At 33.0% G+C, this 27,815-nt stretch overlaps 2 protein-coding genes across 3 annotated transcripts; both read right to left on the reverse strand.

Annotated features, from left to right (window-relative positions):
* Window positions 1-192: 192 nt before the first annotated feature.
* On the reverse strand, window positions 193-9,194 carry LOC115970813 (probable copper-transporting ATPase HMA5). 2 transcript variants are annotated; one of them, XM_031090427.1, is made up of 6 exons: window positions 8,731-9,194; window positions 3,207-4,595; window positions 2,838-3,092; window positions 2,071-2,193; window positions 1,368-1,847; window positions 193-790 (listed from the first exon to the last, which is right to left on the reverse strand). In XM_031090427.1, the coding sequence occupies exons 1-6, from the start codon at window positions 9,010-9,012 to the stop codon at window positions 374-376; spliced, it is 2,946 nt and encodes a 981-aa protein (XP_030946287.1). In that variant the 5' UTR covers window positions 9,013-9,194; the 3' UTR covers window positions 193-373. The 2 variants fall into 2 exon arrangements, with proteins under 2 accessions (XP_030946287.1, XP_030946288.1); XM_031090428.1 differs by having other exon boundaries at window positions 563-723.
* A 9,083-nt stretch (window positions 9,195-18,277) lies between these two features.
* Window positions 18,278-26,166, reverse strand: LOC115972222 (probable copper-transporting ATPase HMA5). Its single transcript, XM_031092434.1, has 6 exons — window positions 25,969-26,166; window positions 20,398-21,786; window positions 20,031-20,285; window positions 19,645-19,767; window positions 19,047-19,526; window positions 18,278-18,853 (listed from the first exon to the last, which is right to left on the reverse strand). Exons 1-6 carry the CDS (start codon window positions 26,164-26,166, stop codon window positions 18,437-18,439), a joined length of 2,862 nt encoding a protein of 953 aa, XP_030948294.1. The 3' UTR covers window positions 18,278-18,436.
* Window positions 26,167-27,815: the final 1,649 nt, after the last annotated feature.

Below are 27,815 nucleotides of genomic sequence, written 5' to 3' on the forward strand. Positions count from 1 at the left end.
TAAGAGTGACTCCTACTACTGGTTTGCTTTTGAGATTGCACACACTGAAGTAATTTCATTTTCCAAACTACCACGTACAATTGTTGCAAATAAGTCATACAATGACATAAATGTGAATAGTTATCACCGTTTTTTTTTTTTTTTTAAAAATCTTTTTCCATCTTTCATTAAAAACAAGTCATACAATGCCTTCACTAATCTTCATCTCATTCATCTTTTGGTCACTGTCACACTACTTCTGTACAGGGTATACCAACAAAACAAGTACACTATTTACAATCTTTCATCAATCAACACTGCCTAAATTGATCCTAGGAGAATCTTAACTCCTAGATGCTTATTGACAAATATGGATCGGAACCAATATTGTTGATTACTCAATTTGTATTCCATGTAAGTCCATGTTATTCAACTTATGGGGTCTCTTGTAATACTTTAACAAGAGGGAGCTGCAAACAACACTGACAGAAGAGGCTGCCATTGCAGCTCCAGCAATCCATGGTGGTAAACGAAATCCAGTAAATGGGAAAATGACCCCAGCAGCAATTGGGATACCAAGCATATTATACCCCAAAGCCCAAATGTAATTAAGACGTATACGTGAGAAGGTCTTCCTAGAAAGATCAATTGCAGTTATCACATCTTCCAAGTTGCTCTTCATGAGAACAATATCAGCTGTTTCGATAGCAATGTCTGTGCCAGCACCAATGGCCATTCCAACATCTGCAGCAACAAGTGCTGGTGAGTCATTGATGCCATCTCCTACCATTGCCATAGTGTAGCCTGCAGTCTGTGAATAAGAAACGGAACTTACACGTTTTCGCGTTAGTTTGGATAGCATCAAATCCAGTGTTTCCAGCGTTTTCATTTTTGGCTGAGTCTCACGGCACTGTTCATGACCCAGCCAAAAACACAAAAACAGGCATACCAATGTATTTTTTGGGTCTCATTACACTATTCACACCTTTAAAAATTATTTTGTTATAGTATTTTTAGTAATAAGTTTTCATTTTTCAGCAAATAAACGGTATCTAAACACACTCTTAAAGTTTTTACGCATACAAAAACACTTGGACTTGAGCTAGGCCTGTGACTGTGTCAAAGTGTTAGTCTTGATGACCAACAATTTAGTAAAAGATATTTCAGATTTAGTCCACAAAAAGATACATGGAGGTAGAGATATCATATCAGATATGGTCTTTGTCAAGTTTATCTTTTAAGAAAACAAGATCTAGATGTGGATGAATGATCACTGGGATAATTACTATGTTGGTCCCTCGGGGTATTGAACTATGGCATGTGTCCATGGTTCATTTAATCTCGAATTACGTAAAAAAAGGTTTCTTCAAGTGATGTACGTTACATACCTGAAATTCCCTCACTTTCTTTGCTTTATCCTCTGGTTTGGCTTCTGCAATAACAGTTTCAATTCCAACTTCCTTGGCAATGGCATTGGCAGTTCCCCAATTATCACCTGTCACCACTATGCTTTTAATTTTCATGGACTTGAGAATGGAAATGACTTCTTGAGCACCTGGTTTAAGGGGGTCAGATATGGCCAGAACTCCGGCGACTTCCCTATCTATAGATACTAGAATCCCAGTTTGAGCCATGCTTTCAGCTTGTGCCAGTATATCTTCAGCACCAGCTGGAATGGCAATGTTCTGGTCCAACATCAAACTCTTGTTGCCCACTATTATTTCCTTGTTTTGAACAATGGCTTTCACTCCATTGCCAGTAATGGAGATAAAGTCTTGTGCTGCTGGCCAAGCAGGGTTCTCTTTATCTTCTACAAATTTCTTGGCATATGTCACTATGGCCTTGGCTAATGGGTGCTCACTGTTCACCTAAGACAAACATATTAAGCCAACATCATCAATGCCAGAGATACATATTATCACTCTTGCTACAAAGGGGGACAACATTTTTCACAATTGCCAATATGGCATGTTGTGATTGTAGCAACATCTTTACCTAGGTCCACTACATGTCATGTCAGCAGTTGTGAAGAATGTTGGATCCCTAGACTTATTGCTAAAAGATATAGAATCCGCAGGAAAAAAGGTATACCTCAATTGCAGCAATGAGAACATAGAATTCTCGAAGTTCCATATTTTTCAAGAGTTGTGTGTCAACGACCACTGGTTTCCCAACCGTGAGAGTCCCTGTCTTGTCAAATATAATGCAGTTAACCTACAAGAGTAAATAGACACACATGAAGCAGATCCAAGAATGCTGGGTGGAAAGCATAAAATATTTAAGGAATATATATTAATTTCCATGAGTTACCTAATACCTAGAATAAGAAATTTAAGACTTACTGACGACCATGACTTACTAGAAACAAACATGGTCCAGAACATTGGTCCACTTAATTGCTAATGAGTTTTAAGTTCTTTTTCTTATTCAAGAGTTCCCAGGTGAAGTAGTTACAATATAGAAAGCATAAAAAGAGGTCAAATCTTGGAAACCTATAAGCATTTGGTTTGGTAATGGAATTTGTCTATACCTAAACCTCTCCTTTATTGGTTTCTGTCTTCTTGGAGAATAAAGATCACAATGGCAGAATTCTAACTTGGCTGGGGAAAAGTATATGAGAAGTAATTGCAGAAGTAGTAGTTCACTAGTTCTTGTCGCTTAACCATAATGTTGAACAGCAGTATTCTAAGGACAATTTTGAAGTTCTAATAAATTTAGATTCGAGGAATCAAGTTGATACTGATAGGAAGAAGTAGGATTAAGTTTTCAATATTTAGTAATATGGATAGAGACAACATTTTCAATTTTTATATAAAATAGCATATTCCGAGATGAATTCCACAATATTAGTATATTACCTTATGTGCACTTTCTAAAGCTTGGCCACCTTTAATTAGTACCCCTTGAGATGCACCAACTCCAGTACCAACCATAACAGCAGTTGGGGTTGCTAGGCCTAGAGCACAAGGGCATGCTATGACCATGACAGAGATCCCAAACTGAAGTGCAAGCTCAAAGCTACTCATGGAAGATGGTATCCAAGATTTTGGGTAGCTGTGGAACCTTCCAGCCAAAAACCAGGCAAGCCAAGTTGAAAATGAAAGCATAATGACCTGCAAAAGAAAGCTATCTGATAACAAATGCCTCCACAAACAAACTAATAATAGGTAAAAACTTTATCAAAAGGTATCCAGAAAGAGGATAAAGCATTGGTAATACATACTTACCAGAGGCACAAAGTATTTAGAAATGCGGTCAGTGAACTTCTGGACTGGTGCTTTAGCCATTTGTGCTGATTCAACAAGTTGAACAATCTGGGAAAGGGCACTGTCTGATCCTACTCTAGTTGCTTTGATGCGCAACACCCCATTCTCATTCACAGTTCCTCCAATCACTTTGTCTCCGTTCATTTTTGCCACTGCTTTTGCTTCTCCTGTTATCATGCTCTCATTTACATGGCTTTCCCCCCACAGAACATAACCATCTGCAGCAACTTTGGCCCCGGGGATAATTTTAATCACATCATTCTTTTGTACTAACCGGCTATCAATTTCTTGTTCACTTATCACATTTCCTTCATCATCCAGAGTTAGCAATACAGCTGTTTCAGGCGCCAAGTCCATAAGCTTGGCAATGGCTTCTGATGTCTTTCCCTTAGCCAAAACCTCTAAATACTTCCCAAGTAGAATAAATGAAATAAGCATTGAGCTAGTCTCAAAGAAATCTGTACCCTTGAAATCTTTAGAGTAAGCAGCCCTTAACACTGAGTAGACAGAATAAAAGTAGGCTGAATTTGTTCCCAAGGCGATCAAAACATCCATATTAGCAGAACCATGGCTCAAAGCTTTATAGGCTCCTATGTAGAATCTTCTGCCTATGATGAACTGTACTGGAGTAGAGAGCTCCCACCTCAACATCATACCAACAGTCATCATGTTGACAAGTTTGGTATCTAATACCATCTTAGTTCCAGGGATATACATGAAAACCATGGATGTTAAAAACACGGGAATCGTAAAAACCAAACTCCATACAAAGAATTTATAATATTGCTTAATTTCCTGCTGTCTGCCAGTTTCTTCTCCTTCTCTGGGATATATTGTTGCTTTGAAATTTCCACTCCCAGTTGACTCAATGACACTGATAAAAGTTCTGGGTCCTGCCATATCTGGTTCATAAGAAATGGACACTTTGCTGAGTTCAGGGTATATTTCTACTTCTTGAACCCCTGGAAGCACTTGGAGAGACTTTTCAATCATATTCAAGGAATGATCAGTGTCTACACCATCAACTTTGAGTTCTATCTTGTTGATATTATCCCCACTACTAATAAGTGTGCCCTCAAATCCAGTTTCTTCTATGACTTGCAACAGTTGACTATAGCTCACAAACTTTGGATTATAATGAACTTCTGCCTTTTCAGTTGCTAAGGCCACTTGGGCATTTTGCACACCTGAAATTGCTTTTAGAGCTGATTCTATAGTGGAGGAGCAAGAAGTACAAGTCATTCCACTTATGCGTATTTTGCATACTTGTGTGGATCTCTCGTTTGTGTCATCTTTGATCAATGTGGCTTGAAATCCAACTTTTTCAATAGTCTCTCGTATTCTTTCCTCCTATAAAATGATTAAACAATATGATACTGCTAAGAATTAATTAATGCAACTTTATAATAGTCCTTCAATTACTCAATGCAATTTAGCTCGCTTACTTGCAGTACAATGCATCTTTTTAAATACATTTAACAGTTTATATTAATTATACAATTATATTATGACACATAGTATAATTAAAAATTTTCCATATGTTAATGTTATCATGTACTATAAAAAGAGAATTATGTGGTTAAGATGCTAAGTTAGTTGAAATAATTAAATAATTGTAAATTCACTCGAGTAATATGCTCACATTCTTCATATACATATTAGTTAGGCGAAACTACAATGTTGGTCCCTCTAGTTTACTTTATATGTGCAATTAGTTCTTTAAGTTTCAAGTGAGTGCAATTAGTCTTTCAAGTTTTAAAAATGAGTTGTATTAGTCCTTTTACTAACTGCCGTTAGTGGTGTTACTTATGTGGCTAACAGAATAATGACTTGACATTTTTTTAATGATGTGGCATTTTTTAATTAAAAAATTACAATAATTAGTTTCCATGTCAGATCAAATCTAAATCAAATTGACTCAGTTTAAATCAAATCTAAAATCACAACCTGGTTCCAAATAAAATCACATACGTTTGTGATTTTGGATTCACAAACGCACAACGGCACAAGAGAGAAGGGGGAGAAAGAGACTGAGTGGACCATAGCCGTTGTCGGCAACGCCTCTGCCCTTCGCTGGAGACAGTGGCATCTTGACTCCAAGCGATGCCAGCCACTAGTGTGTCTTCTTGCTCACATAGCCACCGACACTGTGTTGCTCCTCCTCCCCTCTTCGGAAAGCCTCACAGATATTGCCCTTTTCTCTCATGTTGTTATGCTCCCAATTTAAACAAATAAGCATTTCTGTTTCTTAATAATTTTGACTAGATATTATCATTCCATTTGAAATTGGGTTTGGAATGTTCAATTATTTTTTGTTGGTTGGGTATGTTTTTTTAATAAAAAAAAATTTGGGTAGCGGCGTCGCACTGATTCACAACTGAGGACAATATCATACCTTTAAAATGGTTTGTACTTACCTTAGTTCTATTTGAATGGTGAAGGACATTTCAGACTTCAATATAAATGAACTTTTCTCATAGAAAGTATAGACACAAGAAATTTTGGCAGCAGTTTGGTATATGCTAACTCAGCGATTTATTTATTATTGGAAAATTTGCACTCATTCAACTAAAAATGAAAGACAACAAGGTCCATATACAAAGCTGGTACAGAGTTGACACAAAAATCTCTCTCTTCCCCTTCTCTCTCTTGCGCCATTGTGCGTTTGTTAAACAAAAATCAGATTTGATTTCAATCGGGTCAGTATGATTTAGATATGATTTAAATTCTAACATGGAAACTCATTATTTTAATTAAAAAATGCCACATAATTAAAAAAAATGCTAAGTCATTATTTTGTTAGCCATGTAAGTAACATTACTAACGATATTTAGTAAAAGAACTAATACAACTCATTTTTCAAACTTCAGGAATCAATTGTGTTCAGTTGAAACTTAAGGGATTAATTGCACACACAAGGTAAACTCGAGAGACTAATATTGTAGTTTCGCCTATTAATTAAAAACCAATGATATAGTGAAAACTAATTTCTCATATGTTAATGATATCATATACCACAAAATGAGTAGCATACGTGGGTCATTAAAAAACTTCCTACGAAAATCCTAAAAAAAATTATACTACACTTCACAAGGAGGATTAACTATAAATCACTGCGCACGCTGTGATCATTTCACAAAAAGGATTATACTTGTGCCACTTAAGATAATTGTGATAAAAAATAATAACTTCTTTGTATGATACTACTGCTTTATTAAAGGAAACAAACACAATCACAAAAGGATGGCCCCCATCTCCCTCACCATGGCCCTCAAAAACAAAGGAGGGCATCCTTCTATCAAAGAACAAAAAGGCCCAATTCACCTAATTAATTATGGGCCAATGAATGCTTCCCTAACTTCATGCATGGCTTTACCTAACGAGGGATCCTATTATGGGCTTAAAAAATTAGACCTGTTTAGCTGAACTCGGAGCAGTTTAGTTGGGCTGAATCGGCTGATTACATTTCAAAAATCATACCCAAGGTTGAGCTCAATTTAGGGGCTGTTTGGTACCAGTATTTCAATAACAGTTTTCAGTATTTAAATAATAATAATATTTTTAACACGTATTTTTATAACATTCAAACACGTATTTTTTCCACAACATTGAAAACTAAACAATAATACTAGAAATCTTTAATCAAACGGACCGTTACTCAAAGTCAAATTCAAATATAGAGTTTTCATTAGGTTCCTCCCTTTAATAAAACAATTAATGTAATGATTTTATTTTACGTTATCTTTGGGCGACCAAATTAAAATGTCAAGTATGACACAGAAAAAGGAAAACGTATGAAAGAATGATCAAACAAAGTTAAAGCAGCATTGGCCCCAAGATGAAGGGTCAAGTACATAAAGTTAATTGGGGTTGGGGGCCTAGTGCACAAATTGGGCAGGGAATCAACAATTCGGACAGGGCTGTTCCTTAGCCTCAATTATACAAATGTTAATTATATGCGTATGTTTCGTGATGAACATGGCAAGTCATTCAAACTCGGTCAACTTCAAGCAAAGGAAGAAAGCGAAAGTTTGTAAAAAGTAAAGGGAGGGCCATTTATTAGGGAACATAAGTAGGTTACGTCTTGAATTATTAAAGAAAATGAAAAGGACACGCACACACAAAATATCTGTCATCAAAAATAGTGATTTCTACCTTTACAAAGCTTTGACTGTGAGTCCTTTAACTTTGAGAACGATTTGGAAATTTTAGAGCTCTCATGTTAAAAGTTTTTATTTATTTATTAGTATTATTTTTTAGACATTGGATATACGGTAGTTTTCGGGAGCTTCAAATGGCTAAAAGACCCAACATTTTGGAAAGAAAATGCCGCCAAATAATTTAATAATAATAATATTATTATTATTCAAAAATGAAGGGTACGTAGTATAGAATATTTTCCTAACTATATACTTCTCTTTTTTATTTTATTTTTTTATTTTTTTTGAGAAATAACTATATACTTCTCTAGTTAACATATGTTACAATGAAACATAAGAACCAAAATTAATTTTAAAGTTTATATATACCATAATAACTCGTAGAGTATATTCATGTAAGGTTGGTAAAACTTCATCTTTGTTTTTTTTTTTTTTGGCTGAGTTAGTAAATGACTAAATGTCCATCATGAATCATGCTTGTTCAATTAATTTCCAGCTGGAAAATTTACTTAAATATTTTAATACATTTTTTCTTGATAAGAATTTTATACGAATATTTTTTTTTTTCGAACAAAAGGAGGAAGAATCATATCAAACATACCCTTTTTTTTAGAGAATAATATCAAACATACCTAACCGTATCTATTTTTTTTTTTTTTTTTTTTTTTTTGTTGTTGATAAAATACCTTTTTTTTGTTAGTCTAATAAGAAAGAAATATTCGTTACTGCGAACTTTATTTAAAAATTAAAAAATTCGAATATTTTCTTTCCTTCTCCATGGGCTAGCATTTAAAAGAAAAATAATTGCAATAGTAATGTCATGTCTGATATGATGTCTCACACACAACATCGTCCAGATATACATGACCCGTAAATGAATATCCTTTTTCTTTAAGGAAAGAATGAATATCATTAGGTGTACCATGTATGTAAATAGTAAAACTTGGTAGCAATGTGAAATTACAGGCTAAATTTTGTTGCATACTCCTTATTTATTGCATACTCTCATGTATCGTTTTTCTGAAAATAAGATTTCATTTATAATTGTGAAATTGTGTTTCAAAACATTTTTATTTTTTGAGGGAAAAAAAAAAAAGTGTGTAACTATCCCATATATAAGTGTGTAACTATACAATTAAAACTTTTTCTTTTGGATGCCTCAAACCATCGATCTCAATCACCTTCATGATAAAAAAGAAAAAGAAAAAAGAGAGCACTAATTAATTATATTTTCTGGGAAACATGTTATGAACAAAACAAAGAAAGAAACAAAGAGACATGTACATCAAATCATGAAAACACAAAGTGGTTGAAAATAAACTTACGTTGATTAAACTCGGGTAGTAGAGGACTTGTGCCCTATTACTGAGGACATCTACGACGGCCTCATGTATCCCAGGAAGCCCATTGATGGTCTTCTCGACCGGAACAGCACACGTCGAGTCTGTCATTCCGGTGACTGAGAACAAGGCCTTTGCTAATTCAGATTCTCCTCTTGTTTGCTTAGGCGTTGGGGGGTAGTTTGGGCTTGGAGTTAGGTTCCCAGCACATTTGTTGCAAATGAAACTCGATATTGCTCGAAGCTTGGTGGCCATAGCCATGTGCATATATGATATATATTTGTGTCTCTCACTAAAAATCAAAAAAGCTAAATTCTTTCTCTATACACTATTCCTTACCCTTTAAAAAGTGAGCTTTTGTGCAAATTTAAAAAAGAAAAAGGGATATATGGAAGAACCAGAATATGAAGTTTGAGGATGGGAGGTTTGTTAGTGCTGCCTTTTTTGCATAGTTGGACACACATTTTAATACTCCACCATGTTGCGAAATCATAACTATTTATAGTTTAAAAACGATATGGTTGAACACAGTTCAGGGGTCCACCATTTCTTGAGGAAAACGCTAAATGTTAAGTAGGATTAATATGTGTAGTTCACTAGCTATTCCCACTAAAGACTAAAAGCCTTGCACGAACAATTCTAAACAATTTTTAAGAAACTGACATCCCATATGACACTAAACCAAATTATTAAGCTTTTCTTTCTGGGAAGCCAACTTAGGAATTGCACTTACGCGACGAATTGAACACTATGATCAAGAGTAAAGACAGGTGGGAAAAGTGGTAGAAACTGAAATATGTCCTATTCAAAAACCATTTTTGGCTCACGTTTTCTTTACACGCATATATATACCTTTTGTTCTTTCTTGCCTCTCTTTCTTAGTCATAGGTACTAATTCAACTCGTAAGGGTCGAAGTTCTTGGTCTTTGTGGCCAGAGCTCACATCCTTCGAAGCCATAAGCTCTGGCAGTTAGATTGGTTTGTGGAAAACATAAGATATGGCTCCTGCTGTCTCTTCTTTTACACTAAGTAGTAGAAAACAAAAAAAAAAAAAAAATATATATATATATATATATATAGGGGTAATTTAATAGTTACAACGAAGTCGAAAATTTAAAATGTCTATATTAGAAACGTTAAGAGGTGCTGACGAGTGAACTACAAAGTTCTTGAAAAAAAAAAAAAAACTGATATTTGAATTGTTGACATATATACCCTATATAAAAAAACAATAAATAAGTTGACATATATGCACCAAGTTAAATTGTATTGAGTATTCATTCATTCAGAACAACTTAAAGTTTGATAAAATATTTTAGTGTTTTCGACCAAGTTATAGTATTAATCATTTTATTCGACGGGCCAGGACTAGGTTTGTACTCTATGGTAAAGTTTGATAAGCATTGTTCAAGGCTTGAACAATATAGTGTAAATGGCAAGAGCCGACAACCATTTTATTTTTTATTAATATTTTTAAATATCAAATACTAAACTAGTTATATAATTTAAGAAAAAATAGAAACAATCAACTATGCTTTGGGTATCCAAGATAACAGAGATATATGTTCAAATTTCTCATTTCCGATTCTCAGTGCTGTTATTGCAGTAATGTTGTTCGTTGACAACATTCTATTACTAATAATTTCCAAAATATGACAAAATTTAAATACAGTATTTTAGGTGTTATTCCTTAGATTCCTCTTTTAAAATTCAGTTATGTGACTATTTAGCTAAATAATACACTTCTATCTTGTGAAAAAAATTTACATGACAGAATTTTAAAAAGAGAATATAAAAAACAACATTTAAGTATTGTACTAAAGTCTTGTCCTTCTAAATAAATAGCATCACAAGTCACAACGAAGATAAAGGCCTACTCTCGTATTTCAAAGAAGGAAAACCGGAAACGCAATCAAAGACAACCAAAAAAGATTTAAAGTGGCTGAATAGAATGGAATGTAAAAAAGGAATTCCATTGCTATGAAACGCAACAGCATAAAATATTGCAAATCTTGCGTGTTACAAATGGAAGCTTAATTATTAATTATGAAACTTAAAAAAATAAAAAGGATCTGGAATCAGTGGGGAATAGAGAGATAAATATATTATCTTTTTTCATCCACCTTTTGTCTAATGAGAGAGAGAGAGAGAGAGAGGACTCGAATGAGTTATGACTTGACACAGACTTATCACCTACACACAAGCAGTTTTTGATTAGCTTTTAAGTTTTAAGTATGATTACTTGAAGCACCACACGCTTAAATGGATGATGATGATGATGCCACTTGCCACATAAGTTGTTCTATGCTACAGAAAGAATTTGTGAACCATAAGATGGTGCATCAGTTATCTTGTTGAAGCCATATTAATTCGTCGACAATATGCTCTCTCCTGTATATATGTTGTGAATTTGTGTTTTGTGATGTGTCTCAAATTTTATCCGTTTTCATTGATAGCTTTTATTTATTTATTCTCAGTTGTAATTATTGAATTATATATATACACAGAGGGTAATTGTAAAGGACATGTTCATGTGTAAGGATCTTAAACTCCTTATTATTAAGCAATAGGAAACTTTTACCTTTTATCATACACTCATGTAAACGTGCATCATTAGGTCACATGGAAATTCCTAAAAAAAGAAAAATAAAAAAGTCACATGGAAGTTCATTGGTGTGTGAGAGCTAACGTTTTGTTTGGGGACCAACCCACCATTGACTTAATTATATTTTAATCTCTCCTTCATATCAGTCTTCATTCCATTCTCAAAAAAAAAAAAAAAAAAAAAAAGTCTTCATTCATAATTATTTGTCATAAAAAAGCATAATGTCATTAATTTTGATATATAACTTCCATAAAATATATAAGCATATATGACCCACAATATTCCTATGAGTTTCTGCTTTGGTTGTTCATTATATAAAAGGGGGAAAGAAGCAAAGAAAAAAAAATTCAAATACTTTTTTTTTTTTTTTTTCTCGAAGGTTATAACCCTAATTTGTTTTGACTTTTGAGTTTTGACCACCAAAACTAAAAAATGCAAAACACTGAATCCTGATATGAGATACGCACGCCCAGCAAAATTTACAGAATCATGATCTTCCTAAATATTAATTGACACTGACCACGTTTATATATATATATATATATATATAAATCTATCAAGTTCCTATGAGTTGAGAGTTTTATTTTTTTCCACAATATTTGAAGTATTCAATTGTGTAATGGGATAAGGGCATTAGATATGCCATTTAGTGCAATGGAAAACAGCTTAACTGTAAACTATAACAGAGAGTTACATTACAATCAATCCAACGGGTCCACGAGTACCACTCCACCTACGTTTGCTTGATTACGATAGATGGAGCAATCACATTCCATTCCTATTTCTGATTTTCTGTAATGATACGTACACTAGTAGATGTTGTGAATTTGTGACGTGAGTCTCAACTTCTATCCGTTTTGATGGGAAGCAACAAAAACTTGCCTCATCAAAATCAGAGGCAAAGCCCCAGCCCAGCCAATACAGCTTACGTGAATATGCATTGGATCCTTCACTTGTAACTAATCATTGACCTGTCAAATGGGTCGGGTCGGATAGGTGAGTTGGTACTTCCCCAAGTCTTAAAGGCTCGAGGGGTTTATGAACTTAGGTTCAAGTGGTCCCGGATGGGGTTATATCGTTGATTGTCAAAAAAAAAAAAAAAAATCAATTTAATCGGTACAAGACATGAATCTATTTATGGGTTTTTATTCCTATTATTCTTATTGGGTCTTTGATGGGTCGAGCTACCCTAGAACGATGACTCGTGTTTCTTTATAATATATGAAGATATATAACATTATATATATATATATATATATATAAAAGGAATAATGATGTATTTAATTTCTTCAGTGTAGTGTTTGGTAACTTCTAAAAAAGAGGCAATGACAAAGAAATAGAATATTATTTTGTTAGAAAGTTGAGAGGGAATCTATAATTGGAAAAGCAATTAATGTAAGTTTGAGGCACTTTTGAAAGATTAATCACTTGAAAGAGTTTGCTAACGGATTAAAAGAAATTAATCACTTTCAGAATACAACAAAGTCACCAACTACTAACAACAATTTTGAAGACTATCGCACACCTTTGGTGTGATGGTCACTCGACAAGTATAAATGCTTGTGGGATGTGGAGGAGTAAGGGCTGGGATTTAAGTTTCCAGAAGGGAATTTTACATACATATTTATACATTTAAATTAGGTTAGAGTAGAATTTCTATCTTATATATAAAAAAATAAATTTTTTTTGAAGTTTCATGTCATTCCAACGAATCCCTAATTCACTTGGCACCAGCAACTGTTCGTTGAAGGCTTGGAGCTTCTATTTAGCTGTATTGGAATAAAAAACCAAAGTCATAGCATGGAATAAGAAGTAACTAGGCAGTTTTGTAATCACTTTTTAGCTTTTGACATAACTTAATCTCCACGAATCTATATATATTTAAAAGTTGAAGCATAACATTTATTATTGCTACGCTTTTATTGAGCCACATCAGCAGCTACATCATCAACTTATTTTCTATATTTTCTTTTTTCTTTTTAAACTTTTCTTTTCCCTATTCCCAAAAAAAAAAAAAAAAAAAAATTTCTCCTTGTTAGTCCACATCTACTGTTACATTTCTTCTAACCTTTCCTCTCTCTCTTTGCTTTTTTATCTTCCCACTATTCTATACTTTTCTATTACACTTTTTTCATCATTTTCTCTTTCTTATATTTTGACTATTCTTCTCCCCATTTTGTTTTGATAAATTTGTTATCATTTTTCTTATTTAATCCATATTTTTCTCACACAAAAACTCTCTCTCTCTACTTTCTTTTGGTGAATTTTTATTATTTCTTATAACTCTAATTAAGGTTGATGGTTTTTTTTTTTTTTTAGTTTGTATTTTGGTATTGTGTTTTTTTAATTCTCCATCATAAAGCCTTCTCTCTCTCTCTTTTATAGTTTTGGTTGAATTTTGGCTTGGGTTAATAGTTAGTTTTTATTTTTTTAAATAGAAATTTCAGTTTATATATATATATATATATATATATATATATAAAATCTACATGGCTATGAATTTGAATATGCCTACCAATTTTTTTTGAGTAATAATTAATTATAAAGTATATCTTTTATTCCTTTGGTTTCATTTTAATTTTGGTTAAGATAACATAGTAATTTTTTGATGAGTTTTGATTATTATGATAATCTCCTTATTTCTTAAGAGATGAGAAATTTTGTTCAAAAAAAAAAAAAAGAGATGAGAAATTTGAATAATATTTTTGAAACTTATAAATTTTAGTTGTATATTAGGCAAATATAACACATTACACAAAAGTTAGGAGAATATGATTCACCTTAAAAAATATTAAACAAACACAAAAAAAATAATAGAATGATATATTTGTAGAGATAAAAAGATAAAAAAAATATTTGTAGAAATCATTTTTTTTTAAATAGACAATATTTGAAATAATTCTTACTTTTTATATATTACATGCCCCATATATAATATTTATTTATTCTCACGCATCACATGGATCTGCTGCTAGTGTAATATAAAAAGCGAAAACAATTTTGTAATAGCTTATATTAGCTATTGACATTATATGATTGCTCCGTCTTCATCAAGCAATGTAATTGAAATATGTAATAATCTATTCACTAAAAAATTATGTAATAATCTTATACTAGTTTACAAGTCAACTGTTTTTTTTATTGCAATAAATATATATTGTCCTTGTCCGATAACGCAGTTGAATAGGTCCAATATTTTCTTAAAAAAAGGGGCTCAAATCATAATCATAATAATTTGATAGATTAATCTTAAAGTGGTGTCAATTTATGTTAGGAAGAAAGTTTTGTTGTAATCAGGCTTTAGTAGGTAGGACCATAAATGATTCAAGTCATTCATAAAATTGTTTAGTCTTGACCATATAAAAAACTCGTTCATATTTGCTTATTTATAAAAAATTCAAACTTGAGCCTTTGTTTAGGTTTTGTTTAATAAACAAGTCGAGCCCAAATAAAAAGTATTATTCATGAACAATAGGGCTTAATACCAAGCAAGTCAAGTTTGACTTGTTTATGAGCTTGGTTATAAGTTTGATATGAGTTTAACAAAAAAACATATATCTAATTAATCATTTAGTTAATTGGGAGTTGGATCACTTGTCCAAACCAAAATTAAAGGGCTTTAATTATTATTGTTTTATCTAATTGGGCTAGTGCCAAGCATTCATGTCCATCTGTCCATCTCCCTTTTTTCCTTTTTAAATAGGTCATTTAAACCTCCATTTCGTTCATTTTGGTTGAAGCTCTAGACTTTCTCTCACTCAGTCACCTCAATTTCTCTGTCTAGTGTCTAATTTCTATAGCCTAAAGCTCTTGACTTCTTTAAAAGATTGAAGCTTCCTTGAAAAGCCTCATCTTCTCTATCTCAATTAAGTTGGTTATATATATAAAGAACTCAAAAACCCTATGCATCTTTCTCTCTTTCTCTCGTGAGGCCAAGAAATTTCACCTAGCCTACCCTAGATTATTTTAGTAGCACATCACTACATCATCTTTAAGTGTGCCACCAATATACACCATTTGCTACATAGGTGTTTTCGTTAGTGAGTTAATAGTAGAGATCAAATTGATTGCAAGTTAAAAATAACTAGTCACAGACCCACGCAATGCGTGGGAATATACAATATTTTGTAACGTGGTATAATATATGATTTATTCTATAAAACGTACTGGAGATATTATTTTTAAAATTATTCTTCATCTCTCCACCTCTACAAATACATCTGTAGGGATAAGGGCCCAAAATTGTATATTGGGCCTTGGGTTGTGGCCGAGGATGTTGATTAGTCAAAGGATGGATAAACAACAATGAGGATGTCAAGTTCAGAGTTCTATAAGTAACATGCAAGTGGAGAGGTCGAGAAAGGTGGTCCGAGGAGGATTGTCTTTTCAGATGAACGAAGCACATGTCAAATGCATATTCTATTGCCCAAAATGACCCTATAGGAAATTTCACTGAGAGGGGCGTGCACTTTGAACGTACTAGAAGAATGGGAGTTAGGAAATATCTAAGGAAAAGCTGCTGCCACCCCATTAAATGCCCTGCAACTAACTTTCTAGCTGCATTTATGTGGAGAAGACCCCTAAACAGTGCTATCTTGGTTACCACAACTTATAGAAGGCCTGAAAGGGTGTCTGATGGGACAAACACTCGAGTAGTAGCTTAAATAATCAATAAGTGTAGGATCAAGATAGTTAAAAGGGAACTATATAATGTAGGAGATCCTCCATGGATAGGGGATCGGAAAATCACAAAAGAAACACTGTAGCAATCAAAAACCAACTCTGTAACCAAACTTGTAAGGAGTATATAAGAACTAATCTCCTCGGACTGTGCTGAGGACAATATTCTCTAATTTAATTCAATCCGTTTCTCTGTTCTTGTCTATTGAGCCAACTTTATTTGTGATCCAACTCATTTTTACCCAGTTTTTCAACTTACTCTCTATAAATTCATTGTTTTGGGTTTTTTGGGCGTAGGTCCATCCATCGTTTGGGCTAGGGACTCAAATCTAGTCCTTACAACATCAATCATTATTTTGAGTTAAAAAAAAAAAATTAGGTGCATTTGATTAATATTATTCCATTATTTTTTTTTTTGGAGATAAAAGATAGAAATAGTATTCTTTTTTCCAGTGATCTATATTATTCAAACTTGTGTATAGAGTGTTATGGTTTTTTTTTTTTTGTTCTACGTACAACTAAAATTTTTGAGTTTCAAAATTAATTATTTGAATTTCTCATTCTTTTGAGAAGATTTTCATAATAACCAAATCTTATCACAAATTTACAATTGATATTATTCAAATAATTTATAGAGATATTCAAATACATAATCATTTCACTTCTAAAATATCTAAAAATTAATTCAAACCAAAACTATAAGAGGGATAGAGAGTACATGTGATATATAACTCAAAAAACACACCACCAAAGTGTATCATCCAAAAGAAGAGGCACAAAAAAAAAAAAAAAAATCATCAATCTAAAATAGAGTTGCAAGAAAGAATTAATAAGAGAGAGAGAGAGAGAGAGAGAGAGAGAGAGAGAGAGAGAACAATCACCTTTTTGGAAGAGAATGTGAGACAAATAACAAAATTATATAAAAGAAAATGAGTAGAAGAATATTCAAAAGAAAATGTATAGTTATAAACACTAAATTATCAAAGTCATGCTATGTAATAGAATAACATTAAATGATTCTATAGTTTTAGGGGTGGCAATTTGTGTTCGCGTGTCGGGTTCATGTCGTGTCGACTTATGAGTATTCAACTATATGGGTCAACCCTAACCCAACATATTTATTAAACGAGTCATGATTCCTTAACCCTAATACAACCCATTTATTAAACGGGTCAGTCATGTCGACCTGTTTATCAAATTTTACCAAAATGAAGAAAAAAAAACTAATTTTAGTATTAACCAAATTAATATGAATTATGAAAAACCAAACAAATAAATATTTTTAATTTAAAATTCAAAACTAATGAGTAACTACATCACAAATAATTATTCAAAACTAAATCATATTACAATATCACAAATAGTCAATCATAATATGTCAAAGAAAATAAATCACAATAACTAATTAGTTTTATACTTAGGGTTTGAAGGGTATATTGGTAAAATGTCATTTAATTAAACGGGTTAGACAGATCAAACGAGTTTCATATGATGAACACTAACCCAACCCGTTTATTAAAAGGGTCAATCGTGTCAACCTGAATATGACACAAACCCATTAAGCTTCAACCTATAACCTACTAATTTTGTGTCATGTCGTGTCGAGTTCGCGGGTCGTGTCTAATTTTGCCACCCCTATGTAATTTCATAGGATAACATGTAATAATTAACAAACAAAGAAAATAAAATTGAAAAGATAAAAAATTAAAATATAACCAAATCATATCAACCTAAATTAGTGTTAATTAAACATAAAAATTCATCAATATAAAGAACTAAACATCCACCAAAAGAAAGAATATATATATATATATATATAGAGAGAGAGAGAGAGAGAGAGAGAGAGAGAGAGAGAGAGAGAGAGAGAGAGAGAGTATTCACTTTTTTGTGTGAGCAAAATATAGATTAAATGGAATAGATAACAAATTTTTATAGTAAAAAAATTGGGAAGAAGAAGAGTCAAAATAAAAGAAAGATGAAAGGATAGAGAAATTGTAGTTAAGTTAAGGTATAGAGTAGTGGAGAGATAAAAAGGTAAAAATAAGTAAATGTCGGAGAATGTGTAATTGTAAAGTGGCAAATTAATAAGGAGAAAAATAATTTAAAAAGAGAGAGAAAATATTGAAAATAGGTTGATGATGTGTTGCTAATATGGCTTAACAAAAACGCGGCAACATTAAACTCTGCGCTTCAGTTTTTAAATATATATAGATAGAGACTAAATTTATTACTATTAAAATATAGAGACGAAATTGACTGTGACCTCAACATATAAAAACTAAAATGATATTTTAACCTTATTCTATTTACAATTTTTCACCAATCAACACTGCCTAAATTTATTCCACGGAGACCTTAACTCCTATATGCATGAGGACAAATATGGATCAAAACCATCACTGTCGATTACTCAATTTGTATTTCGTGTAAGTCCAGGTTATCCAGCTTTTGTGATCTCTTGTAATTCTTTAATAAGAGAGAGCTGCAAACCACACTGACAGAAGAGCCTGCCATTGCAGCTCCAGCAATCCATGGTGGTAAACGAAATCCAGTTAATGGGAAAAGGGTCCCAGCAGCAATTGGAATGCCAATCAGATTATATCCCAAAGCCCAAATGTAGTTTAGACGTATACGTGAAAAGGTCTTCCTGGAAAGATCAATAGCAGTTATCACATCCTCTAAGTTATTTTTCATGAGAACAATATCAGCTGCCTCAATAGCAATATCTGTGCCAGCACCAATGGCCATTCCAACATCTGCGGCAGCAAGTGCTGGTGAGTCATTGATGCCATCTCCTACCATTGCCGTAGTGTAGCCTGAAGCCTGTGAATGAGAAAAAAGAACGTCTATGTTTTAAAGTCTTCAAGCATATGACAACACTTGGGCTTGGGGCTAGGCTATGATTGTGTCAATGATATTTAACATTTAATCTGCAAAAGGATATTAATGGAGGTAGAGGTATGGCATATATCCATGCTTAAAACCAATCTTGCACTAAGTGATGTTCTTTACGTACCTGAAAATCCTTCACTATCTTTGCTTTATCCTCTGGTTTGGCTTCTGCAATAACAGTTTCAATTCCAACTTCCTTGGCAATGGCATTGGCAGTTCCCCAATTATCACCTGTCACCACTATGCTTCTAATTTTCAAGGACTTTAGAATGGAAATGACATCTTTAGCACCTGGTTTAAGTGGGTCAGATATGGCCACGACTCCGGCGACTTCCTTATCTATACATACTAGAATCCCAGTTTGAGCCATGCCTTCAGCTTGTGCAAGCATATCTTCAGCACCCACTGGAATGGCAATGTTCTGGTCCAACATCAAGCTCTTGTTGCCCACAATTATTTTCTTGTTCTCAACAATAGCTTTCACTCCATTGCCGGTAATGGAGACAAAGTCTTGTGCTTCTGGCCATACAGGTTTCTCTTTATCTTCTGTTAATTTCTTGGCATATTCCACAATGGCCTTGGCTAGTGGATGCTCACTATTTACCTAAGACAGACATTTCAAGCCAACATTATCAATTCCAGAGTTGCATAATGTCATTTTTGCTACAAAGATAAGGTCTCTAAAAGAAAAAGGCATTCCACAGGAAAAAAAAGAGGCGTACCTCAGTTGCAGCAATGAGCTTATAGAATTCTCGAAGTTCCATATTATTCAAAATTTGTGTGTTAACTACAACTGGTTTCCCAACTGTAAGAGTCCCAGTCTTGTCAAACATAATGCAGTTCATCTACAAGAATAAACAGATACAAAGGATGTAAACCTAAGAATGATAAGTGGAAAACATACAGTTTCTAAGGAATAGGAAATAATTTCCTCAAGTTAAGTAATTGGCAGTATCCTACAGAAAATTTGAAGTTCAAATAAATTCAGATTTAAGTTGATTGGCAGAATTAGTATTAAGCAATTCAATACGAAGTAAAGTGGATACAGCGCAATGTCCGTCATTTTCATATAAATAAGCAAATTCGAAGATGAATTTCACATTGCTACCTTATGTGTACTTTCTAAAGCTTGACCACCTTTAATTAGTACCCCTTGAGATGCACCAACTCCAGTACCAACCATAACAGCAGTTGGGGTTGCTAGGCCTAGTGCACAAGGGCATGCTATGACCATGACAGAGATCCCAAACTGCAGTGCAAGCTCAAAGCTACTCATGGAAGATGGTATCCAATATTTTGGGTAGCTGTGGAAACTTCCAGCCATAAACCAGGCAAACCAAGTTGAAAATGAAAGCATAATGACCTGCAAAAGAACGTTAATTGTTAACAAAGGCTTCCCTAAACAAAACAATACTAAGTACAAACTTTAACCAAAAAAAAAATCAGTAGAAGGATAGAGCATTTGTAATACATACTAGAGGCACAAAATATTTGGAAATGTGGTCTGCAAACTTCTGGACTGGAGCTTTAACCATCTGTGCTGACTCAACAAGACGAACAATCTGTGAAAGGGAACTCTCAGAACCTACTTGAGTTGCTTTGATGTGCAACACCCCATTCTCATTCACAGTTCCTCCAATCACTTTGTCTCCGTTCCTTTTTGCCACTGCTTTTGCTTCTCCTGTTATCATGCTCTCATTTACATGGCTTTCCCCCCACAGAACATAACCATCTGCAGCAACTTTGGCCCCGGGGATAATTTTAATCACATCATTCTTTTGTACTAACCGGCTATCAATTTCTTGTTCACTTAGCACATTTCCTTCATGGTCCAGAGTTAACAATATAGCTGTTTCGGGTACCAAGTCCATAAGCTTGGCAATGGCCTCTGATGTCTTCCCCTTTGCCAAAACTTCTAAATACTTTCCTAATAGAATAAATGAAATAAGCATTGAGCTAGTCTCAAAGAAATCTGTACCCTTGAAATCTCTAGAGTAAGCAGCCCTAAAGAGTGAGTAGACAGAATAGAAGTAGGCTGAGTTTGTTCCCAAGGCAATAAGAACATCCATATTAGCAGAACCATGGCTTAAAGCTTTATAGGACCCTATGTAGAATCTCCTGCCTATGATGAATTGCACTGGAGTAGATAGCTCCCACCTCAAGAGCATACCAGCAGTCATCATATTGTATAGTTTTTTATCTAATAGAATCCTAATTCCAGGGATATACATGAAAACCATGGATGTTAAAAACACGGGAATCGTAAAAACCAAACTCCATGAAAAGAGTCTATAGTATTGCTTAATTTCTGCCTTTCTACGAGCTTCTCTTCCTTCTCTAGGATATATTGTTGCTTTAAAATGTCCACTCCCAGTTGACTCAATGATGCTGATGAAAGTTCTTGGTCCTGCCATATCCGGTTCATAAGAAATGGAAACTTTGTTGCATTCAGGGTATATGACTATCTCTTGAACCCCTGGAATCACTTGGAGAGACTTTTCAATCATTTTCAAGGTGTGATCAGTGTCTATACCATCAACTTTAAGCTCTATCTTACTTATGTCTTCCCCAGTACTAATAATTATGGCTTCAAATCCAGTGTCCTCTATGACTTGCAATAGTGTATTGTAGCTAACGAACTTTGGATTGTGATGAACTTCTGCTTCTTCAGTTGCTAAGGCCACTTGAGCCTTTTGTACACCGAAAATTGCTTGCAGAGCTGATTCTATAGTGGAGGAGCAAGAAGTGCAAGTCATTCCATTTATGTGAATTTTGCATACTTGTGTGGATCTCTCATTTGTTTCATCTTTGATCACTGCGGCTTGAAATCCAACATTTTCTATTGTCTCACATATTGTTTCCTCCTATAAAATGATTACAAACAATTAATGATAAAAGTTGAGAACCAAATCAACGCAACTTCAAAACAACAAAACTTTAAGCAATTGTTTGCAATCCAAAATTCCCAGCTAAATGTTACTAGTAAAGAATGACTAGCATGCACATTGCTAAAATCCATGAATTATATAATATATATACTAGTCGATATCCCATGTAATGCATAGTGCATTTTAAAATATCTTATAAGAAATTATCTTGTGGCCTGTGTACAATATTTAGTAAATATATGTTATAATAACTAGGAAATCAAATTCAATTATATTATGGATTAAAAAAAGAAAAAAGCAATTATATTACATGTCATTAGAAAGAGAGAAAATGAAAATGAGTAAAATTAATAAATTAAGAATATGAATATGTTGCTTGAGTGAATTGACAAATAATTTGTTATTTTCACTAACTTAAGTGTATCAATTATTATTTATTTATTTTTACATTCTTGATTGTACATTATTATATCTATTTTTGTCTTTTATTTACTGAATTTTGTTTCATTTGTTGCAAAAGCAATTAAATTTGAGTAAAGATGTCATATTTCAAGTCAATTGCTTTTTTATATAAATCTTTGAAAAATAACTTTAAATTTAAATTTTAAATAATTAATGCACCACTTAATATAGTTAAAAAAATGACAATATTACATTAGTGGATTTACTTATATTTAATTATTTTGCCTAATTTAAAATACACTTTTTTAAGTATTCTTGATTGCACGCATCATTAAATTTTCTTTTTAACTTTTGATGCATCATTATTATTTTCATAATAAGTATTCGAAATATAAAAAAAAAAAGAACTTTTCTTATTATTTGGATAATCATATAAATTCCTTATATATAAATAATTAGTGCACACCTATATATAATTAATATATGCATTTACTCCATCTGTACTTGTCAATAAATTAATACTTTGACATAAATGTAAACTTTGTTAGGATGGAAAACTAAATGAAGAGAATCTCACCAATAGTCATGTAGTTAACTAGTTGACACCTCTTGGTATTTTTAACGGTAAAATTTAGGGCATGTTTGGTAGACTGTAATGGTAATTACATAGAAATAGAAATAGATATTACAAGGAATATAAAATGCTGTAATGTAATGCTTATTATTATTCATTTGTTTGGTGACAACACAATAATAGAATTTTGAAAATAATGGAATGAAAGCATTTTAAATCAAATTTAAGATAAATTTTAGGACATATCTTACTCATATAATTATATTTCCTAAAAAATAACATTTTTTTCAATTTGAAAGAGAGATTAGTTATTTTTTTATGATTTTTATTTTCTTAATTGTTATGTGCATATATAAAGTTTGTTTATTTATAAATATATTAATTGTAGAAATTAATACACCTACTAAGAAATAACTATTACATCATTTTTAGACATGAATAGTTATTCCTTATTTTAAAGAATAACTATTTATAAGGAATGACTATTCCTTGTAATAAAAATATAATCAAACTATTGATAGCTAAACCATATAAATAATTATTATATTACAGTGCATATTACAGTCTACCCTCTCACCCCATTGTAATTATAGAATTATTAATTAAAAAAATGAAGAGACTCTCAAAGAATGTGCCACATGTCAGAAGTTTAGGCTTTTACAGTTGAGGTTCTTGCTTTTATTAAATCAATGACTGCATACATGTTTTAAAATTAATTACAAGGGAACTCTCATAAAACAAAAAAACAAAAAAACAAAAAAACAAAAAAATTATCAGGAAATCTACTATGGGCATGAAACAGATCAAAATTCTCATTTACATTAAAAACCAATTAATATCTTAGCCTGATGACAAAAGAGAAATCAATATATTAAAATCCTATCATATTTTATATATAAACTAGAATAGGAAGGGTATCACATATAGAATTTTCTACTTGGATCCTCTTTCAAATATATATATATATTTAAAGTTTAAAAGTAATGATTTTATAATTAAGCAAATAAATTTGGGTCTCCAACTTAAAACAGCATGTCTCTTGTCTGATCCAGAAAAGCGAAAGAAATAATGATCCACGAAAATTAAAGTTCCTCTTAGGCGCTAATGAAGACCAGTCAAGTGAAAGATTTGTGTTGTTGCGTAGCTTGGCCAGGTAATTAACAATTTGGACAGGGTATATCTTGGCCTAAAAACTACAAACCTAGGCTATAATGCTATATCTACTTTTATTAAAGTTTTGCATAATCTAATATGCGAATTTTGTAACAAAGGGGAACGTGACAAGTCTCTCAATCATCTTCAAGATATAAAGGAAGAAAGCAAAAGTTTGTGGAAGCAGGAAAGGGAAAAAAGCTGAGCCATTAGTAGAGAAAGCAAACAGTTGCGTCTTGTAATATTAGGAAAATGATCACAAGGACACGGAAAATGAGTCTCATGAAAAATAATGCTTTCGCCAGCCTTGTTCCCCAGCATAGTTATAAAGAAATGTTATTTTTAGTCCCTTTTAACACATCAAAAATACTACTTTATTATTTTAACACATCATTTTAAACAATTTACCGTATATCATATCTTTTATTCTTCAATTCTATACATTAAAATAATATATACAAACATTAAAATAACATTAACAAAAACCAACAATATAAATATAAAGAAATACAAAACAAACAGCTCACTGCCACTCCCACCCAACTCACTGCCACCCCCTCCACAACTCACCCCACCACAACCAACCACTGGTACAAACCCACCACCACATCCCACCAATGTTACAAACCCATCACCACCAATAACCAAAATCAACCAACCATTATTACAAACATTGCCACAAGGAGAGAGAGAGAGAGAGAGAGAGAGAGAGAGAGAGAGGCGGCTCTAGGCAAGGCAACTCTAGGCGAGACAGCTCCAGACGAGATCGGCAGCTCCAGGCGAGATCAACAGCACGGCAACGACTTGAGGTTGGCGAAGTAGATTGAGGATGAGAGAGGAAAAGAATGAGAGTGAAGAGGGAGAGATGAAGGTAGAGAGGAGAGAGAGTTTCAGAGGTGTGAGAGGAGAGAGGAGAGAGGCAAGAGTTGATTAAAAAAAGGAAAAAAAAATCCCACATCTATCTGGGCCCATCGGTGAATAAAAAAATAATAAAAGTTTTGCAATTTGTGAATAGTACGCTTCCAAATTTAAGATTGCACTGTTTATCTATGTCAAATATTTTGGCATTTAAAACACTTGATATGAGTGATTTTTTTTGGTGTTTGGTATGCCAAATGCCAAATATTTGGCATTTGACGTATCTTATGGGAATGCTCTTACTTTTTTTTACTTTTTGTCTTTTTTTAGTAAATAAATAAATAATTTAATTTAATTTTTTTGGTATCACTTATATAAAGTAAGCTATCAAAAAGTACGGGATGACAAACTACTCTTAATCTTACATACCTAAGATTGAAATAACTTGTCCTACACTCCCTTAAAAGTTATCATGATTTTTGAATGAAGTTTGTGGTGTGTTTTTGTGTTAGATTAATTTTCCTCTCCTTTGTGTGTGTGTGTGTGTTTGTTTATGAAAAAAAGAATGGGTAACTATCCCACATTGCTTAAAAGAGTGTGTTGTGTGTAGTATAACTTGCTTCATACTTCCTTAAAAGTTACCATGGTTTTTGAATGGAGTTTATGGTGTGTTTTTATGTTAGAACTTCTTTCCCTCTTCCTTGAGTGTGTGTGTTTATTTCTAAAAAAAAAAAAAGATTGAAATAACAATCACAACATGTGAACCAAGATGAATAGGTGTGTGTAAATAGTAAAATTTTAGTAATGTGATATGCAACCAAAAGGTTCATGGTAATATTTTGTCCTTCAATGTCAATAGCAAAGACTTTGTTGTGTATCCAAGAATTATACCCTTTTGGATATACACCACTGTAAATTTCTTTAAAAAAACATTTTATGCTCTCACCGTGTGTGTTAAAAATACTTAGTATTCTATTAAAAAAAAAAAAAAAAACTTCTCAATCACGTCCCGTTTACCGTTTTTTATTTTTTATTTTTATAAAAGAAAACCCCTTAAAATCTTTAAAGATTATATCTTCTCTGTAATATGTTGTAAAAAAAAAAAAAAAAAAAAAAAAAAACAAGCAAACATTACATTACATGAAAATAAAAAGACAAATAATTAAACTTACATTGACCAAACTGGGGTAGTAGAGGACTAGTGCCCTATTATTGAGGACATCAACGACGGCCTCACGTATCCCAGGAAGCCGGTTGATGGCCTTCTCGATCGAACCGGCACACGCCGAGCATGTCATTCCGATGACTGAGAACAAGGCCTTTAAAGCCTCGGACCCTTCCCCCTCCACCTTGTTTTCTTTTTGTGACATATATGCTTCTTTCTTAATTGGGTGCTTCTAATAATATATATATATATATATATATATATATATTCCTTTGTTGCAAATGCAACTCGATCAATGCTAGACCATGACCATGTCCTTTTGTCTCTCCCCAGATTTTCTTTTGTTCTCTGTCATAAAAAAGCAACAACAACAGAGAAATTGAAATTTCAGGTACTGCTAGAAGTATAGATTAACAACTAGTTTAGAGTGAGGATATATGAGTGGTGTGGATGATATATTGGCATAAACGGACACACATTTTTATAGTCCATAGTGGTGGGGGATCCGATCAAACATTTGCAGTAAAAAAGAAGAAAGAAGAGAGATGATTGAGCCCAATTTCTGGGTCCTACCATTACCTGAGATTAAGATTAGTAGCATATGTGTAGGTTTCCACTAACATATAAGAGCATTCTCATCAAAGGTCTTAAATATTTTAGCATTTAGCATCTAAAAAACTAACTTTATAACATATAACATATCACTTTACAATATACCTTACATCAAAACTTCTATTTTTTTAATACTTCATTTAAATATTCCTTCTATATTATTTTTTATTATTCCTCTCTCTCCTCTGTCTCTCTCTTTCTCCTCAACCCAACTATTCTCAACGTTGCCAGCCACCACAATACCAACAGTTACCACAAAACCCACCACAAAGCAGGAAAAAAAGAAAAGAAAAGAAAAGAAAAAAAGTAAAAAAAAAAAAAAAAAAAAAAAAAAAAAAACCTCCACATCCACATCCACCCATACCACAACTACCACATCCACTCACCATCGCCATCACCAACTAGATCCACCGCAACCACAAACAACAGTAGAGAAAAAAAAAAAAAACCCTCCACATCCACCCACCACACCCACCACATCCACATCCTCCCATACCACAACCACCACATCCACCCATCATTGCCGCCACCAGCTACTAGCCAGATCCACTGCAACCACAAACAATAGTAGAAAAAAAAATCAAAATCAAAATCAATTGGACCTTCGGTGACCTAGGAACACGATCCATCGCCACCAACCACTAGCCAGACCCACCAGCAATCGGATCGTCGGTGACCTAGGAACACAACCCACGATTGTCGGTGACCTAAAATCAAAATCAAAACCACGACCCACGACCTAGGAACCGCACTATGACCATCGGACCATCAGACCACAATCGTCATATCACAACCATCGGGAGAGAGAAGAGAGAAATGAGAGAGGAAAGAGAAGAGAGAACTGAGAAAAAAGAGAGTCGCGAGAATATTTTTTTTTGAATTTTTTGAAATTTTTATTTTACAATCCAACTATGTATAGTGAGCTGTTATCAATAACAACTTACTGTAACTGAATGCTAAAATATTTAGCATTTAGTATCTTTGACGTAGATATATTTTTATGATTTGAGGTGTTAAAAATGCTAAAAAATAATATTTATTATTTTTAACACATTTAATGAGAATGCTCTAAAGGAACACTAATTTAAAACATCTCAAAAGAACTGACATCCCCATTTGGTGCTGCAACTCGTTATTATAGGCTTTCCCAAAAATAAAATCAGACGTTCCAAATTGATCAAGATCAAGGGATGACAAGATTTTGTCTTTTTGTCTCAAAAGTGCTTAAAAAGAGGTGTGAGA

Source organism: Quercus lobata, chromosome 12 (assembly GCF_001633185.2).
Source record: "Quercus lobata isolate SW786 chromosome 12, ValleyOak3.0 Primary Assembly, whole genome shotgun sequence".
In the NCBI taxonomy this organism is placed as follows: Eukaryota; Viridiplantae; Streptophyta; class Magnoliopsida; order Fagales; family Fagaceae; genus Quercus; species Quercus lobata.